This window comes from Xyrauchen texanus, chromosome 19 (genome assembly GCF_025860055.1).
Source record: "Xyrauchen texanus isolate HMW12.3.18 chromosome 19, RBS_HiC_50CHRs, whole genome shotgun sequence".
Classification (NCBI taxonomy): domain Eukaryota; kingdom Metazoa; phylum Chordata; class Actinopteri; order Cypriniformes; family Catostomidae; genus Xyrauchen; species Xyrauchen texanus.
Window position 1 is genome coordinate 22,572,873 of NC_068294.1, and position 16,876 is coordinate 22,589,748.

General features: G+C 37.8%; 1 protein-coding gene across 3 annotated transcripts in view; it reads right to left on the bottom strand.

Annotated features, from left to right (window-relative positions):
* Window positions 1–1,038: 1,038 nt before the first annotated feature.
* The window catches only part of pcdh1b (protocadherin 1b), a 208,757-nt gene continuing 192,919 nt past the window's right edge, over window positions 1,039–16,876 (bottom strand). For all 3 annotated transcript variants that reach the window (XM_052149545.1, XM_052149547.1, XM_052149546.1), the window contains exon 5: window positions 1,039–7,550. In XM_052149545.1, coding sequence (XP_052005505.1) covers window positions 7,141–7,550 — 410 coding nt within the window. In that variant the 3' untranslated portion in view covers window positions 1,039–7,140. The remainder of the gene's footprint in view (window positions 7,551–16,876) is intronic.

Genomic DNA, 16,876 nt, shown 5'->3' on the forward strand with positions numbered 1-16,876 from the left:
AAACTTTGCTCAAGAGCAGGGTTAACCCTATATTGCGGTGTGAAATGATGCAGCGTTAGAATGTTTCAGAAAGTTGTTTAAAACACAACCAATCATATAATGCCTTTTACCTCCATAAATATTAATGCTCTTTGCACGATCTCAGACACTAATTTTTTAACTCTTTATGTTAAAACATTAACATGCCTATTACTGGCCTGATGAAGAGACTGACCATTTTGTGTGTGTTTTTTCGTGGTATGTTTCAGAAGTTGTAAGACAAACAGAGCTGATATGCTTGGTGACATTTCCAAGGAGAAGCAGTTCCATTGATAAACAGTTATTAACGTAGGTGTCTGTTGCGAGCTGTATTTGTCCAATCATTGTTATTGACACAGCAAATATGCACTTAAGGACGTTAAGCTGGGATTTACAGTGTACAGGGTGAAACCTTGAAACATGTATACCTATTGTTAATTATTAACCCAGGGTAAAGTATGAACAGTGTGAAAAATTAAAAAAGATAACCTAAGATTTACTTTACACAGGTTAACAATTTTAAGTGTGTAAAGCTCTAAAATATTAACATGCATAGGAGCATTTGAGAGACAGTTTGTTAGAGTGAGTGTCTATCTGTGTGTGTCTGGACCTTAGGTCCTGTAGAGAATGTGTGTATGATGATCAATGAAACATATGTTTGGAAGTGGCATTGGCACATTAAAAAATCTGCTGGGGTTAACTGGGCTTTATTCTCTCAAGGAACAAATGCCACACATTAAGTACAAGCTGAGGAACCTCCAGAAAGTTTGAACCCTGCCATGTCTGCTAAAAGATGCAATTACATCTTCTCAGTAGCTTCCTGGCAGCAGAGACATGCTGAATCATGAAGTTTACTTCTAGTCATTTGCAAGATGCTACAATGTGGAACTTTTGTTCCCCAAAAAACTGACTTGAAAGAGGGAACACATTCAAAGCACTTTCCCTGATGAAATAAAAGGAAATGTGTATAATCAAAGCCACATAAAACCACTCATGAAGTACAATGATTTTTACTGAATGTATTTTATTGTAAAGGAAGGAGTACTTACAAGATATTATTTCTTTGATTTGCTCAGCAAAAATAAAAGACAGTAGGTTTTTTTCTTCTCTTTTTTTCTTCCTCTTCGTGTTTAACATGCGGATGTTGATAAGAACATAACAGAACAAATAAGGGCTAAAACTCTTCAAAAGCCATTGCTTTGCAAACACCACAGAACTCAAAAAATTTAAAAATAAGACTCTTGGAAAAAGACTAGAAGCCAGTGAATGGTTACTTAGGACATTTTAGACACACGGGCACAACATTTTTGTGCACCCAAAACCCCAACCACTCCCATTCTAACATACTCTACTTTGAAAAATATTTTACAATTTAGATTTGCTTTTCAACATGTTATTTTTTTATTTATTTTCAAAAAGCCACATTATTAGCATGTACATAAAACTGTACAACGAAAACAAGGCATCACAAGCGTTTCGATATAAATATAACCAACACTAAGGCTACAAACTCATACTTCCTGTATTGATCTATTTAAATGTCGGCTGTTCTTCAATTACTTTGTGTGGATGTTTTAATATCGAGATCTTATGAAGACACCCACGGACCGCTTAAGTGTTCTCAGTTCATTTCAGGACTAAAGTCGAAATGTTGAAGCCACTCATCCAACACTTCGCAAAATAATTGACTGGTTTAATTTTGAATCTTTCTCCAGGGCTAGAATGATGCTGTTTATCTCTACTTCTGTTATGCTCAGAGATGAATGGTGAGCCTCATTATGCATGGTGACATTACAACATTATAACATGTTCGTTCATAACTCCTAATACCTGGACAAATGCAGCGGGTGGCTTTCCACCAATATGAGTCCATGTGTCAGGCAAAATAATTGATACTTAAGTCACATAAGATTTGATTGATTTGCATGTAATCAAACAATTCAGCACAAATTAAATGGAGATTACAGTTGGGTGAAATTTAACATCAGTCATGAGCAGGCCCATACATAATCTGTGCCTACAGAATTCTTCAGAAAGTGCAATAGATTTCCACAAAACTGGAATGTCTATCATTCAAAAAGCACCCCTGCTCCTTTCATGCTAATTTTATTAAATAATTTGGCTACTCTGATCACGCTTTCAGCCACTAATAAGATTGCTCACTGCTCTGTTGAACACATTTTGGCTTCTTTAAATTGACTGACTGGAATTCTGCAGATTTTGCCCCAAAATCATTGCTAAAAATGTGCTGATTGCTGAGCCTGTTCATGAGGTGGCCATATACCCAAAGAAGGATAGATGCTATGTAGAGTATCTGCTTTGGGAAACCCAAAATAAGACAAAAGTTGTTGGCTTAAAATAGAGGTGATTTACATTGTGCTCATCACTGTACAGTTGTTGGACATCTTAAAAATAAAATAATAAATGTGTATATCGCAATGTGAATTTTTCATGAAGATTTTTAATACAACAGAGAAAGCAGGACACATTGTATTGCACAAAACAAAACCGTGTTGCATGGAATGTATAAAAGAGCTGAAAAAATGGGGAGAAAACAAAAAATAAGCAATTATGTTTGGTATGAAATAACATTAGATAATAGTTCAGAGTAACAATGTTTTAAATTCTCACAAACGATTAAACAAAAACGGTTGAGTATATATTTTTGAGCCATAGATGGGACTTTATTTAACACTGGTCTCTTTGAGTTAAGAAAAAAAGTTCCAAAAAAACTAAAACAGAACATATCTCACAGAAAAGTAGAATAAATTGCTGCCAAATATCAAAATAACAGCTAAAATTTTAGTACAGTGATAAAAGACTGACCCAGTGGACCGTCTTTCTCCTTATACACTGTGCGTACAAATCTTTACAGGGCAACAAGAAAGCAAGATAAACATTGTATAAGATGTTATTTGTCATAATGTTTTTCCATCAAATTATCTGCATAGTGTCCAATGTAAAGGCAGTGAGCAATTCTCTCCATGTATCTACACAGTTACACTACACAGGTGTGCACACAAAAAAAATTTCGTACTCACAAACAGGAGCGCACACTCACTCCGAATGATTTGACCTAGCTGTATCTGACAGTTGTTCTCCAGGGATAAACTGCAGGTTTTCCCAGTGGGAACAAGTGACTGACTAACTGTCATGCAGCATTTGGGTTCATGAAGCTCAAGCAACCTGTTGTCACTGCAGAAACAGCTCCGAGGTCAGTAGTAGCTGGAATGATTAAAATAACTGAAACGACAACATAGATGTGTGCAAAGAATAATTTAATGATGATGAAAATTTAAAGGGATAGATCACCCAAAAATGAAAATTCTGTCATTTGTAACTCATCCTTGTTTAGTTCCAAACCCATTTGACTTTCTTCCTAGGAACACAAAAGAAATGGAGGAATCTACTGCAAATATAAAGAATGGAGCCTGAAGCTTTCAAGATTCAGAAAGGAACAATAAAATTATGTAAATACAACATGATATATGTCTTTTGAAACCATGCAAAAGCTTTGTATGAGAAACAGACTGAAATTTTAATTGTTTTTCATGAAAATCTTGACATTCGCCCTAGCTCTCCTTGGTGCATTCATGAGAGTTCATGTGAGAAATAACAATGTTGGATTCGGGAGCAAATCGTGTTTTTGAAACATTTCTATACAAAATAAGTCTAAATGATTCATTTACAAATCAGACTGTTCCAGTCTTAAAGATCAAGTCATACTTTTATGGTGCTTTTGCATTCTGTTTCCACTATCAGGCCAGTGTGAGCCAGGACTATCAACTGTACAACCGGGGCCAATAGCCTCAGACCTCGAGCTGTGAGTCCAAAATCAATCTGTGTTCCCACCATTGGGCCAATAATCCTGCAGCGTTGCCCTAAACCTGCCCTTAATACACTGCCCTGGTGCCAACATCACACACCCTGCCCATTTCAGAAGCAAGAGGGAATCTCAAACTGAGGTATCAGACTCTGGAGACTCGCTAGCCTTCCAAATGAACATGGTGGAGACTGAAGCTGCCATTTGTTTGCTTATTTTAGTCTTTGCTTGGTGAAAAGCAAGACCTGACTAAGCAAAACATCGCCTTTGACACTGACACATCTTCAATCACCAGTTGGCCTACTTTGGCCCAAGGGTAATCGGTGGGCCAAAGATGCTTGACCATTGGCCCCAAGGACGCCCTGATGAGGCATGATGAAGCCCTGGAAGTGACAGTGGAAATGCAACTGTCACACACTAGCACGCCCTAATTTGGACCGATAGGGGAAATGCAGCTATTGGATATAACGGCATGGATAAAATGACTAGTACATTCTTATATATATATCTCCTTTTTTGTTTCATGGAAGAAATAAAATCAAATGCGTTTGGAACAACATGAGGGTTATTAAATTATATAATAGTGATTTTTGGGTGAACTATCCTTTTAAAACCCCTGTAACACTAGTGAGAGAGTGTTGATGTGCCCAAACCAGCACTTATATTTTTGGAAGGACAGACCAGGTGAGGGCACTTGATTTCTCCCCTAGTCTGCCGCTAGGCTGTGGTGAGCTCAGCAATGCTTATCCAAAGATGTTGTTGAGGAACACAGACACCAAAGACCCCGACAGCAGGAAAAATGTCTTGTTTACTTAAGAGGGACATTATAGTGATCTATCGTCATTCTGCCAGTGCTCAAACAAGGGGTCAGTCGTGAACTAAATAAATCCACACACATGAAAGAATTGCAATGCTTAACGTGTCATATCAACTGTAGCTCTCACTCGAGACAACAGCCTTGGAGTGTTGGGTTGTTTTTCTGCTTTTAATTACTTAAAAGAAGTTTTTTTAAAAAGGAGGCTTTTACATCAAATATTGAACCCTGGAGACACCTCAGCACAACCATGTGCGCTGTAAACCTGTCAACACCTACAGAGTTGCAAAATCTGGCTTTACTTCACTGGAGGTGAAGAGCCGGTTTTAAGTGGCTACTTAACTGTGTGATATGTTGTAAATTATAGTGCACATATTGTGTGTAGCTCGGGCCTCTAATGCTCATTATAGCTTTCGCTGACCTGCATTGCCTCTGAAGCAATCATTGTTACCATCAGCTGCTATTAGTAATAGCCTTAAAAGAACTTCCAGTAAACTATTCCTGAAAGCCCTGCTTTCAGATCAGTTAATTATCTCAACTCAGGAAACCACCCCATTTAGGCCAGTGTGGCTTTGCAGAAGGAGCGGTGCAAACACCCATAATCTAAAACCACCATCTACAACCACCTGCAGGACAGACCAAAATATAACTCCTTTTTCAGTGAAAAAGGAGTTATATTTTGGTCTGTTCCCATCCAAACTCATTTGGATCACTTCACTTGAATTGTATGGACAAACAGACATCTCCATTAAAATATCTTTGATTGTGTTCAGGGGAAGGAAAAAAAAGGCATATGAGTTTAGACAAAATAAGGGTATATTAATGATGAGAGAATGATAATTTTTTGGGTGAACAATTCCTTTAACACAATGTAGGCAAGCTTAAATCTCTTCCTAAGCTCACTGAAGGAGTCATGCAATGTCGGCTCAAAGCACACTTAAACAGAATCTCGAGATCCTATAGTATTTTGGATATGTTGAATACAATTTGAATGTGGTCAAGCCTATATTTTCTAATAGAAATGTTCTGTAGTCACTATTTTCGAACTGATCTATTTCTGTCAGGATCGGACCCACCATAGAGAATGAAATCTCTGGTACAACCACAAATCTACACAACAAAGTTTCACATGTTTAAAAACAAGTAGGCTATTGCACAGTATATGGATAGTTCAGTGTTTATGGTAAAAAAAGTTGTTGCTCCTTCCTAAGGATGGGATGGTTGAACAAAGCTCTTCCAAGGGGCTTTGGTCCCTCAAGATCCCGCAACAGTCTTTTGATGAATTATGGGAGTGTCACAAAGAACAGTTAGTGTGAGAGCCAGTTATGCTTCCACAAGGCCTCCGTTGGGAACTGATGAAGACCATCATGGGGCAATGGCAACTTTTCAAAAATGACAAATCACATAATATAAACCTGCTGAAATCCATGGGCTTCCCTTGATTTTGCCCCAAATTCTGTTCACTCGAGTCACATGTAAGACAGCTGAGGCTCCTGCTATGGATTATATTTAGCATTCTGCGGACCAAAACTGCTATCCTTCTTATACTGACAGGGAGGCAAATACTATTCTACTATCAACAAGGACGAAGCTGGAGCTTCGAAGTTCTGTACAAGTAAATCATTGGGAAATCAAAACTGTTCCTTCATTAGTGTGTGCTATTTACATCACTGTACATTAAGAAAAGAGCTTCTATGAAAAAGACAAATATAATAAACATTTACCCTTCAGTGCTTAAAGAATGGTGAATATGTTTTCTCTTTAATAAAGTGTGCAAAAACATAACGTTCCCCCTTAGATTGCCAGAATTTGGTTTTCTAGTTCTTCTTGAGTTCAAAAGTTCTTAGTGGGGATACATACGCACTTATATACACACAGAAAAACAAATAAAAGAAACAAACCAAAATGTGGAACAACTCGTATGTGTAGCTCAGTGTACATGTTTTAGGTAAGCATAACTACAGTCTCTGTATAACTACTGAATCAGAAGTAATATATATATATAATGAATGTATACAGTATAAATTACAAAAGTCAGCAAAAAAAAAAAAAACATTAAATCCAAAAGGAATATTCCCTTGACATTAAATTATCACAAAGTTCACTTAAAAATTGTCCTTACATTCTTTCATATGAAGTTTACACTGGGTTGTGTTCTTGTTGTATTCACAATTTTTTTGTTTTGTTTTGTTTTTTGTTTGTTTTTTCAATATTTTCTTCTTTCATCTTTCTATTTGGCTTCCAGAGCCTCTAACAATGTGCAGGGTTTTGAAGAAGGACTCTAGCTGTGTTGTGTCAGCCATTAGGCTTATGGCTGAGGGGATTGGAGATGCATGTTGTGACAGTCTGTGTAAATTGGGGTCTGATGGTGTAGTAGATTTAGCAGGTGTTTTGACAACGAGTCCTTTTATCCTCTCACAGGCATTACTGATCACAAGTAAATTGGATCAAATGTGGAACCGAACCCAGACGAACAACAGATGATTCACAGGTAGATTTCTCTTTTGGAGCCTTGGCTTGAGGGTGTGGCTACAGGGGCATAATCGGCTGTCTGACTTAAGGGGATCTCCTCCAATGGGCAGTCCATGTCGGCGTCGCCACCTGCAGAATAGGCACTAGTATAGGGTGGCAGAAAGCGAATGCTGGCCACTTTATTGCTCCCACCTCCATTCCGCTCTTCTCCCGGAGGCTTGGAGCTGCTGTCACCCATAAGACGCTCCTGACCCTCCCTATCCTGGTAAGGCACAAAGGTGGAGAGCTTGGGCCCACTATTGGCACTCTTGGTGCGGTTAGGTGAGGGCTGTCCGGGCATCCAGCAGGAATCAGAGTGTCCAAATTCAGTACATTCGCGTGTGCATTTTCCCGTCATAGCCACGTCAGGAAGAGGCCTCAGATCTGAATGAAAAGAGAATAAAGGAAGAGGGAAATTACTAGAAACCTTCAATTTTTAAAGAATATGAACAGTGTCTTTAACACTTGGCCACCATGACAGGCACTTTGTCATTGAATACTTCAAGGCTGTTTTTTTGTTTGTTTGTTTTTTTAGGCTCATTTTGGGTGAGCACAAAATAGCAAATTTATTGATTGAAGCTGTACAAATGACAAACTAAATGAAAATTACAGGACACTTTAGATGTACCACTTAAAAATGAAAATGACATGAATTGCAGTTACATCAGTATGTTTTTTATTATGAAACCGCTCTTCTGCCCACTATAAACAAATAGAATAAAGAGGTCCGAAAGGTTGGGAAACGACTATTAACAATAATTAAAAAAACAATACTGGAACAAAAGTATTTCTATGACTCTCCATTAATGTTTCTCGAACAAAAATTCTTCTGTCTATGCGGATGGAACGTGGTAATAAAATATCCTTAAATAAAGTCTGCTGCATTGCTATTCAGTGGGAGTTTGACACAATGACATCTACAGCACAAAACATGCAGAGCAACCAGTATAGACCAATTCCTTAACGCGTAACTCATATGAGCCAGTTCTTTTGAACTTACACGCGCTGAAATGTAGTAAACCACAAGTCATTAATTTCGCCAAGCGAGACTTAAATCAAAGTAATTACTGACTAAATGTTTATGCGACAATGACCTCATTAACATTGAGACCAGAAAGCTGTTCATTGCGAGAAAGCTGCTTAAGCCTTTGTGTTTACATTCACTGTGCTATCTGCTCTCTCTTTACCAACGTATACATGCGACAGTAAGCAGCTTTCTCCTCAGCAACGTAATTTCCCTGTGAAGCTTGTTTAAATAACAAACATGAGATCCCAGGAAAACTTGCTAGTTTATTCTCTGTGCTTCGTTTTATTACAAAATATTTCAGAGTTCTTGCTGTGTTTGCAATAGTGGGGTTTCCCTCTTAGATAAAACTCTGGGATTTCCCCAAAGTACTTCAATGCAAATCCGAACGTGAGGGACAGTAGTAGATATTTTTAATTTGTGTATAGTGTCCCACTGTACTCCCAGAAATGTTGAATTATTTCCAATGTGCTGAGTTGTTGATATGGCTTAGGTATGGCTTAGGTCTGTTCCACACACATGTGCACTCTTCAAACACCTGTAAGAACGCGGCTTATATGGACATCTAAACGGATAACTAATGTCATAAGATGAAGCCATACATCAAACAACTCCGTGTGAAACCTGGGTGTGTTAAACCGTTTTCTCTTAATCCCTTAAATGGCATAAGGAAAATGCCATTAATGCTGACATGACATATTAGAATTAGCTTTTTGCTAAATCACTGGATTAAACAATTTTCTTAAGTGCATATAATGTGGTCAATGTATAGTTAAATATACACATTATAAGTTTTACATTTTAATTGAAAATAATTTAAAAAGGCGATGTAAACAAGAATCTGTTGTATTAAAATATGAGATATTTGGTAACAGACTGCTGAGGGCAGTAGGGTATAAATGCAGAATTATACAGATATTTTATTTACAAACAAAGGTACTAAAATAATCGTGAATGGAATTGTTAAGGAACCTGAATTGTAAAGAGTAATCTTAATTGGAACCGGAATAGTAACATTTCATACAATTCCCATCATTAGTCGTCTAAAAGCTATGTTTATTGTTTAGTCAATCAAAGCTGCACAAACAACTCCACAGCCTTTTCTGCCCTTGTTCATTTTAACCAATCAGTGTGTAATGGATTCTAATCTTGACTATAGAGGCTGGTGAAGCTGGATGGCATCACAAGAGAAAATAACGGCTTGATCTGCAAAGGTCAAACTCCCGGTCTGGAAAATATGAATGCGAAAGCCGAGCCTAACCTTTCCTCTGAGCATGGCATTCGATTAGTTTGATGGTGCGGATGTGAAAGGGGGACAGACAGAATGGCAAGTTCTCAAGGGGAAACATTTATTTCCCTAAAATATCTGAGCTTTATGAAAATGTCTTTGGTTTATGGAGACTGGAATGAATGGAGCCCATCAATGAACACATTTTAAGAAATCATCATCTTTTTTCACTAACACGTTCTACCCTTTTTTTTTCTCATTACAATACTGTATTGGTAGAATGGGAGTTGCCCAAAAAGTATTTAAAAATAGACTTAAAATGTACGAATATCTCTACATTTGATTGCAAAATATCAAAGTAAATGTATTTTAAATAAAGATAGAACAAGCATGGCTTTCAAGCAAAACATTAAACAAAATGAAAATTGTTGGGTTTTAAATTATTAAAAATAGATAGAATGTTCAAAATGAAGACAAAAAGGAATTGTGACACTTTCTGTTTGTCAAATGTTTGTGTAAAATGTATAAATTATAATAAAAACACTATGCTGCAATTTAAAGATGTAGCACACATACCATAATTTGCATTCCCTTTCATGGCTGTTTGCCAGAAAAAATAAAAATATAGGTATTTTTTAGGTGTTTGTGACTGCAAAATTGTAAAATACATCACGTATCTATACTGTAAACACTACATGAATCTGATTTTAAAAATTAATTAAAGGGCGACATGATTACAGCAATGAAAAGATAAAAAAAAGTTATTTTCAATATCATAATGTATGAAACAGTTTACAAAATCAGTTTATGTGCAGAGTCTAAATTTCCCTTAATGCCGACTAAAAGAGTTATTGTTGCGCATAAACCATGTTCAAAACAATGCAAGGAATGAAAAAAATAAATTAAAAAAACACTAAAAAAGCACAATAGAGGCGGTAGCACAGTTGTTTTGTACAGGGGCATCAGGCTTTAAAGGAATAATTCACACAAAAATGTTAATTCTCATTATTTAGTCACCCTTATGCCATCTCAGATGTGTATGACTTTCTTTCTTCAGCAGAACATAAATTAAGATATTTAGATGAATATCTCTTTTGGTCCATACAATGCAAGTGAAGGGACGGCAAAATTTTGAAGCTCCAAAAATCACACAAGTCAGCATACAAGTAGCCTAATCCATGTGACTCCAGTGGTTAAATCCATGACTTCAGGAGTGATATGATAGGTGAAGGTGAGAAACAGATACATATTTAAGTAATTTTTTTGCTAGAAATTCTTCACCCTGCTCATTCAATCTCCACTTTAACTTTCACTATCTTCTTCTTTTGTTATTGGTGATTCACATTCTTCATGCATATCACCATCTACTGAGCATGAAGAACAATTTGTATCAAAAAGGGACTTAAATATTGATCTGTTTGTGTGGTTTTCTCATTTCCTTGTTATTGTTGTTTGATTAATAGCCTTTATATGACATAGCCTGTAGACAATGCTCAATTTGGTTACATGTACACTTCAAGTCCAACATTTTGATGCAAATATGATTTTTATCAGACCAAATCGACTGCGTTTACATTAATGCCTCATCAAGAAGGGCATCATTAGCCGGCAGCCGCCTGTCAATCAAACAGCACACAACGACAGACGTCAGGAAATAAAAAATCAATCTTTTATATTTTATCTAGTTCAACCAACCAGTGGTGGTCTTGTCATCATGAGCGTTGCAATGAACACCCCTGTTCTAGATAGGCTCTATCATAGGCTAAGTATACAAAAATACTCAAAAGTTTATCATCGATATTGCAGATATCTCTCTTTTTTCAGATAAACATCAAGATTGTTTTATCGCCCAGCCCTATTGATAACTGTAAAGCAGTTCAATGGAAAGGAGGAGGCGAGAACCGGCTTGACATTTAAATAATAGTTTAATGAAGAAATAAACCAAAAGACACAAACACACGCATAGTTTAAGGGCAGCTGTCTGTCCTTTCTCTCTCTGTCGCACCACCGTCCGCAGTCAGGCTTTATCCCTCTCGGAGGCTTGATTAGCCTGATAAGGGGCCAGGTGTGTAAAATCACGACCCGGCCCCACACTCCGCCCTGTCACATTCCTCCCTCGTTCTCAGGCCGGGAAGCCCCTGGAATGATGTACACCCCCCTCTGGGGGAGGGCGTGCCTTTATGCCCCATCTGCCGGCAGGTCATCCCCGCCTTCCTGAATCTGGGAGGGGACAGGGGGAGGAAACAAAAATGAAAAATAGGGGGGTACTCCCTGTAACAGTGCCCCCCTACAACAAAAAAAGCAGTACAATTTTAAAGAGAGGGAAATGGCCAACACGGAGCTGCAGTGGGAGAGAGAGAGAGAAAGAAAAAACAACACTTACTCGCCGGTTCTCTGATACGCTCCCTGGGCGGATCGGAGGCAGTCCTCCAGCACCTGGTGGACGGATCGCCCGTCACGTTCTCAGGGAACAGGAGGGGTGACTCCCCCGCCCCTGGCAGCGGTTCTCCCGCTCCAGGCGGTCGGTAGTAACCCCCTCCCCGCTCGTGGTCGGCGGTCTCAGACACCGCCATGTTTCAGCGGCTGGTAGGGGTCGCCTCCGCCCCTGGCAGCGGCCCTGACCACGGTTAGGAGCCCCTTCTCCCCTCGCAGTCTGCGGCCGTTCCTCTGTTTCCAGGCGACCGGGCTCCTCCGTCCCCCGGCAGATGGCCACCCCAACTTCTCTGTTGGGGTGGATAGAAGCGGCAAGAACTCCACTATGGTGTATCCCTCCTCCTTCCCGGGGTTCGGCACCAGTGTAAAGGGCAGTTCAATGGAAAGGAGGAGGCGAGAACCAGCTTGACAATATAAATAATAGTTTAATGAAGAAATAAACCAAAAGACACAAACACACGCATTGGACAGACAGCTGCCCGTAGAAATTCTCTCTCTGTGGCACCACCGTCCGAAAATCATGACCCGGCCCCGCCCTCCACCCTGTCACAATAACATCACCTTAATCTCTCACATCAAATCCAATAATCTCAGTGATAGACAGTTAAATTACAGGCTACATTATAGACACAGAATCAAGCAAGCAGAAATATGAAATGTACCTCAATATGTTTCTTCAAATTAGAGGCAGGATTAATGCTGATATCTGGCTTGAGCAAGTTAAACTCACATGACATATTCAAGCAATTGGCCTTTTTCACTGCAAAAATAATGGTGCCAAATCTGCAGCTGCCTTTCAAGTTTTTCACGTGTGATTTGATTTGATGGGAGTCACGAGACTCTCCCTAGCCAATCATGTTGATAGATACAAATAAATCAGGACAGGGAAGTAGCTAACACAGATGGTGGGAAAACTGTGCAGTAAAAGTACAATTACAGCACTTAAAATTTACTCAAGTAAAAGTATACAATATTTAAACTACTTAAAATGTACAATTCTCTGGAAAAAAGTTAAAAGTTAATTACAGTAACGTGAGTATTTGTAATTTGTTACTTTACACCCGTTTGTATGAAAATACCACTGATATATTGATATGTGCATGCATCACACAATTCAATTTAATGAAGTAAACACAATAACATGTATAATCCAAGTAATAATAGATCCCCACCCTGTAGTGTTTTTAAAACCTATATACTATATTGAGAGCCAGAATAAAACTCTATTTGGCCCCTTTTCTTTCTTGAATCTTATATCTCCCTCTTTTACTATCACTCTAGGAAGAGTATTCAAAGTTCAGGCCAATAGAGACCTTCCTCTCTGGCACGCTGCACCTGAGTCTCTCTACCTCTCTCTTATCTCTGTCCTTCGAGTTCCAGTTAACCTCAGGAGCGCCCCTGCTGAGCCTGAAGTTTGGAGAGCTGGCCCTGCACCACTGCCCACATCACCAATCACTCCCAATCTGGCTCTCTTGCACTTTTTTCTCCTAATTAGATTCTGCCGGCCCCTTGTCACCATAATAGAATGGAAATGATTTTCAGATGAGTATCAGACATATGGTGCTGTCGTCTAAAGTAAAGAGGGAAGATATGTTAAGACTGGGCTTCTTGCTTTCTCTTTTCAGCGATGGAGGGCTTGCACAAGAGATTTGCCTTATGTCGTTTTCATTTTACTTTTGTGCCCTCGGGGTGTGATATGGATGGAAATATACATACAGGGTTCAAGCTGTTTTCTCTTGAATTCCATGTCCATTTGGCAGCTGTCAAAATGTCCATTTGACAGTTTCATTGTTTCATTTGACATGCAAGGGGAGAATTTTAATATGAGAGTCATAATGATTTGAGTAGAATGAAAGTAATTAATTAGGATAAGCTTTTCATGTATATTAAGAAACAAAACAAAAACAAAAAAAATTAAATCTAAACTATTTTTTAGTAACCCACCTCACTGAACCACTGCCTTCAATTAGATGGATTTGTTTCCCATACATGTTCTATTTTAATGCAGTTTATTTAAATAGTTACAGGGTTTTACAACTGATATAATTATATCTTGTAAAGTAAAAATTTTGTCTAGTAAAGAAGAATTAGAGTAAAAGAATTAGAGTAGAAAAACACAGATATAATAATATTATATGCCATAATTAATAATAATTTATGTAATTTTGTATTCCAATTTACATTTTATTTCATAGTTTATTTAATAAAATAATAATAATAATAATAATAATAATAATAATAATAATGGCAGAAATTTAGAAAAGAAAATTAATTACATGATTAGTTGTTTAGTTAATTAAATAACTGCAATTATTTGCACATATATGGAAGAGCAGAGTAGTTCTAGCGGGAAGACTAGCAGCTGTACATCATCACATCATTAGCTGGGTAATTCCTAGCCAATCGCATACAAGCCGTTGCTTTATATGTCTGCTCACAATCTATCACATTGCTGGTTCGGTGTGCTAACACTGCAACCTCCACCACCCCACCACCACCAGTTGAGCCCCGTCCCGCAGGGGGGTAGGCTCCTCGCCCCTGCCTCCTATCTCCGGCAGGACATGACGGTTCCGGGTACAACTCCCTCGGACCGCCGGACGGGGCCTACGCCAAAGAGAGAGACATTACTTTCTGGTTTACATCTATCAAATAAATGGCATCTTAAACTTCACTCAAGCCTGCGTGTGAATGAATAAAAATTTGTGGTTTATTATTATTCATTCATTTTAATCACATTATTGCATACATAATAATAATAATAATAATAATACAAATAATAATGCCTCCAGTCTGTGTATAAAGTGCAATAATTGGAAGAGAAGTGTGTTGTAGTCAGTAGCTCATTGCTGTTTACCCCAGGGCCCTCTAAGCAAATCCCTAATATATGCAGGCTCTTCACTTCATTCCATAATAGTCTCAGCCAATTGATTGCTGTGCCTTAAAGCCGCCCATGGGAGCCAACTGCTCGGTCACAACAAACAGGTTGCCCTGGGTGACAGGTGTGGAGGATGGCAATGGGAATAGCAGTCTATATTTGACAGTTAACGTCAACACTCCAAATAATGCCACAATCCCTTGTGTGTGAGAGCAAGTTGATCTTGGACATGGAAAGAAGCAGACAGGCATAGTTGATGAAGCACCCCCACCCCCCCCTTCAACCCCTCGTTCCGTTGTCATGCGCTCCTGCGTCCTCTCCCTCTCTCTGACCCCCGTCTGCTTTTATGCAAACTTCACTGAGACTAATTAAACTTTGGGCAGATTAGAACTTTGCCTTGTCACTCTTTATTCGTGCTTAAACAAGTTATTACTTTTAGGAAAATTTAATTAGCCTGCTATTAATTAATCGACATGCTGCTTTTGAGAGGACAGAAGGGGGGAATATAAATATTTTTTGGAAGTAAAACATGGCACAAGGGCTTGGAAAGCAAAATGGTGGAAAGGATCTTAAACACATAGGATTGTAAAGCTAAAACAGTGTGAGGATGTTTAATTTTTATGTATTTTAAAAGTCTATCTTGAGTTATTATAGCCAGTATATAGAGGTGGTGTGCATTACAAGGTAAGGAGTCTTATAGTGCTGTGTATTGATACAGATTTACCAATTTGATTCGATTCCGATTCATAAGCTCTCGATTCAATTCAATATTGATTCATATTTAGTACATTTCTGTTACAATGTCCATTTTGTTTACGTATAAAAATAAATTATTAAATTAATGCTCTTGATTATAAAGGAACCTTCAAGTCAATCTTTCTAGGTCCAATTTAAACATTTTAATTTTACAAATTATATTTTATCATTAGCTTTTTTTATGTTCAAATTCATATCGGGTTACGTAGTGTAACCCTTGTTCCCTGAAAAAAGCGGAATGATATGCTGCGCTGAGAAAAGCACTTTGAGAACAATCAACACAAAGTGAAAGGACCTCTGTGATAATAAGCCCTTCTCCACGATAATACTCAAGCACTGGTGAGTGAAATCTGAACATTTACTAGTCAGTGGTTAATCATAGACATTTTTAATCGGATAGCATGAGATTTGGTTGCACATGCAAGTGATTTAATTAATAGAGGGTTGCCTCAGTGAAAGATCAATCTTGGGATTTAAGAATCGATACCATGATCATTCAAACAAAGATCCCGATGATTCGTAAAATCTATATTTTTACTCACCTCTAAATATGTAGCTTAGAACATGGGTCATCCAATCAGATTCTGAACTTTACGTTTTTTGTGATATACTGTATTGGCAATAATATAAGTAAGTAGTATATTATTTATAATATTGTTAGATCATTAGATGCAAAACTAGAATCACAGCATTGAATCTAAGTGAAAAAACATTACAGTACAAAAAACAAAACAAAAACAAAATCCATAGGCAGTGCTGTTACTCCTGACTGGGCTAATAGCAGCTCGGAATTATGTGACAGACACAACAGAAGAAGGAAACCCTGAGATAAGCCTGAGATAAGTGAGATATACATACATTCTTTCTCACTATAGTCTTGCAAATAGTACAGTATGGTGACCATGTATGTATTTTGTTTTGAAAACATTCCTGTCAAATAAAATTTTTAATAAATGTTATGAAGTTTGATCTCATGTAAGTGAAGGGCTCAATTATCTGCAATTATATTTAAAAACATTTTTTTATATAAATCAACAGGTACCTGTAGCGGATACAAAGAATCAAGGTGATCAAGACAAATCAGTAACACAAAGGGTCTGTAATACTAGGAGAGAGCATCAGAATACAGAACACAACTTTATAATGTTGTCAAAAGAGAAAGATACTCTTTGGGTCAATCTGGTGTAGTTATGCATCTACCAGCAGGGGCTAACTGAACCATACAAACCAACCACACTTTAACACTTGACATTATTAATGTTTTCATAAAAATGTTGGTGAAAAATAAAAAAATAAAAAATGTATTAATAGCAAAGAATCTCTTTTTGTTCTGACCATATTAAACCTGAATTTAACATTAAACACAGAGTAAGACTGATCCAAAACATAATTTG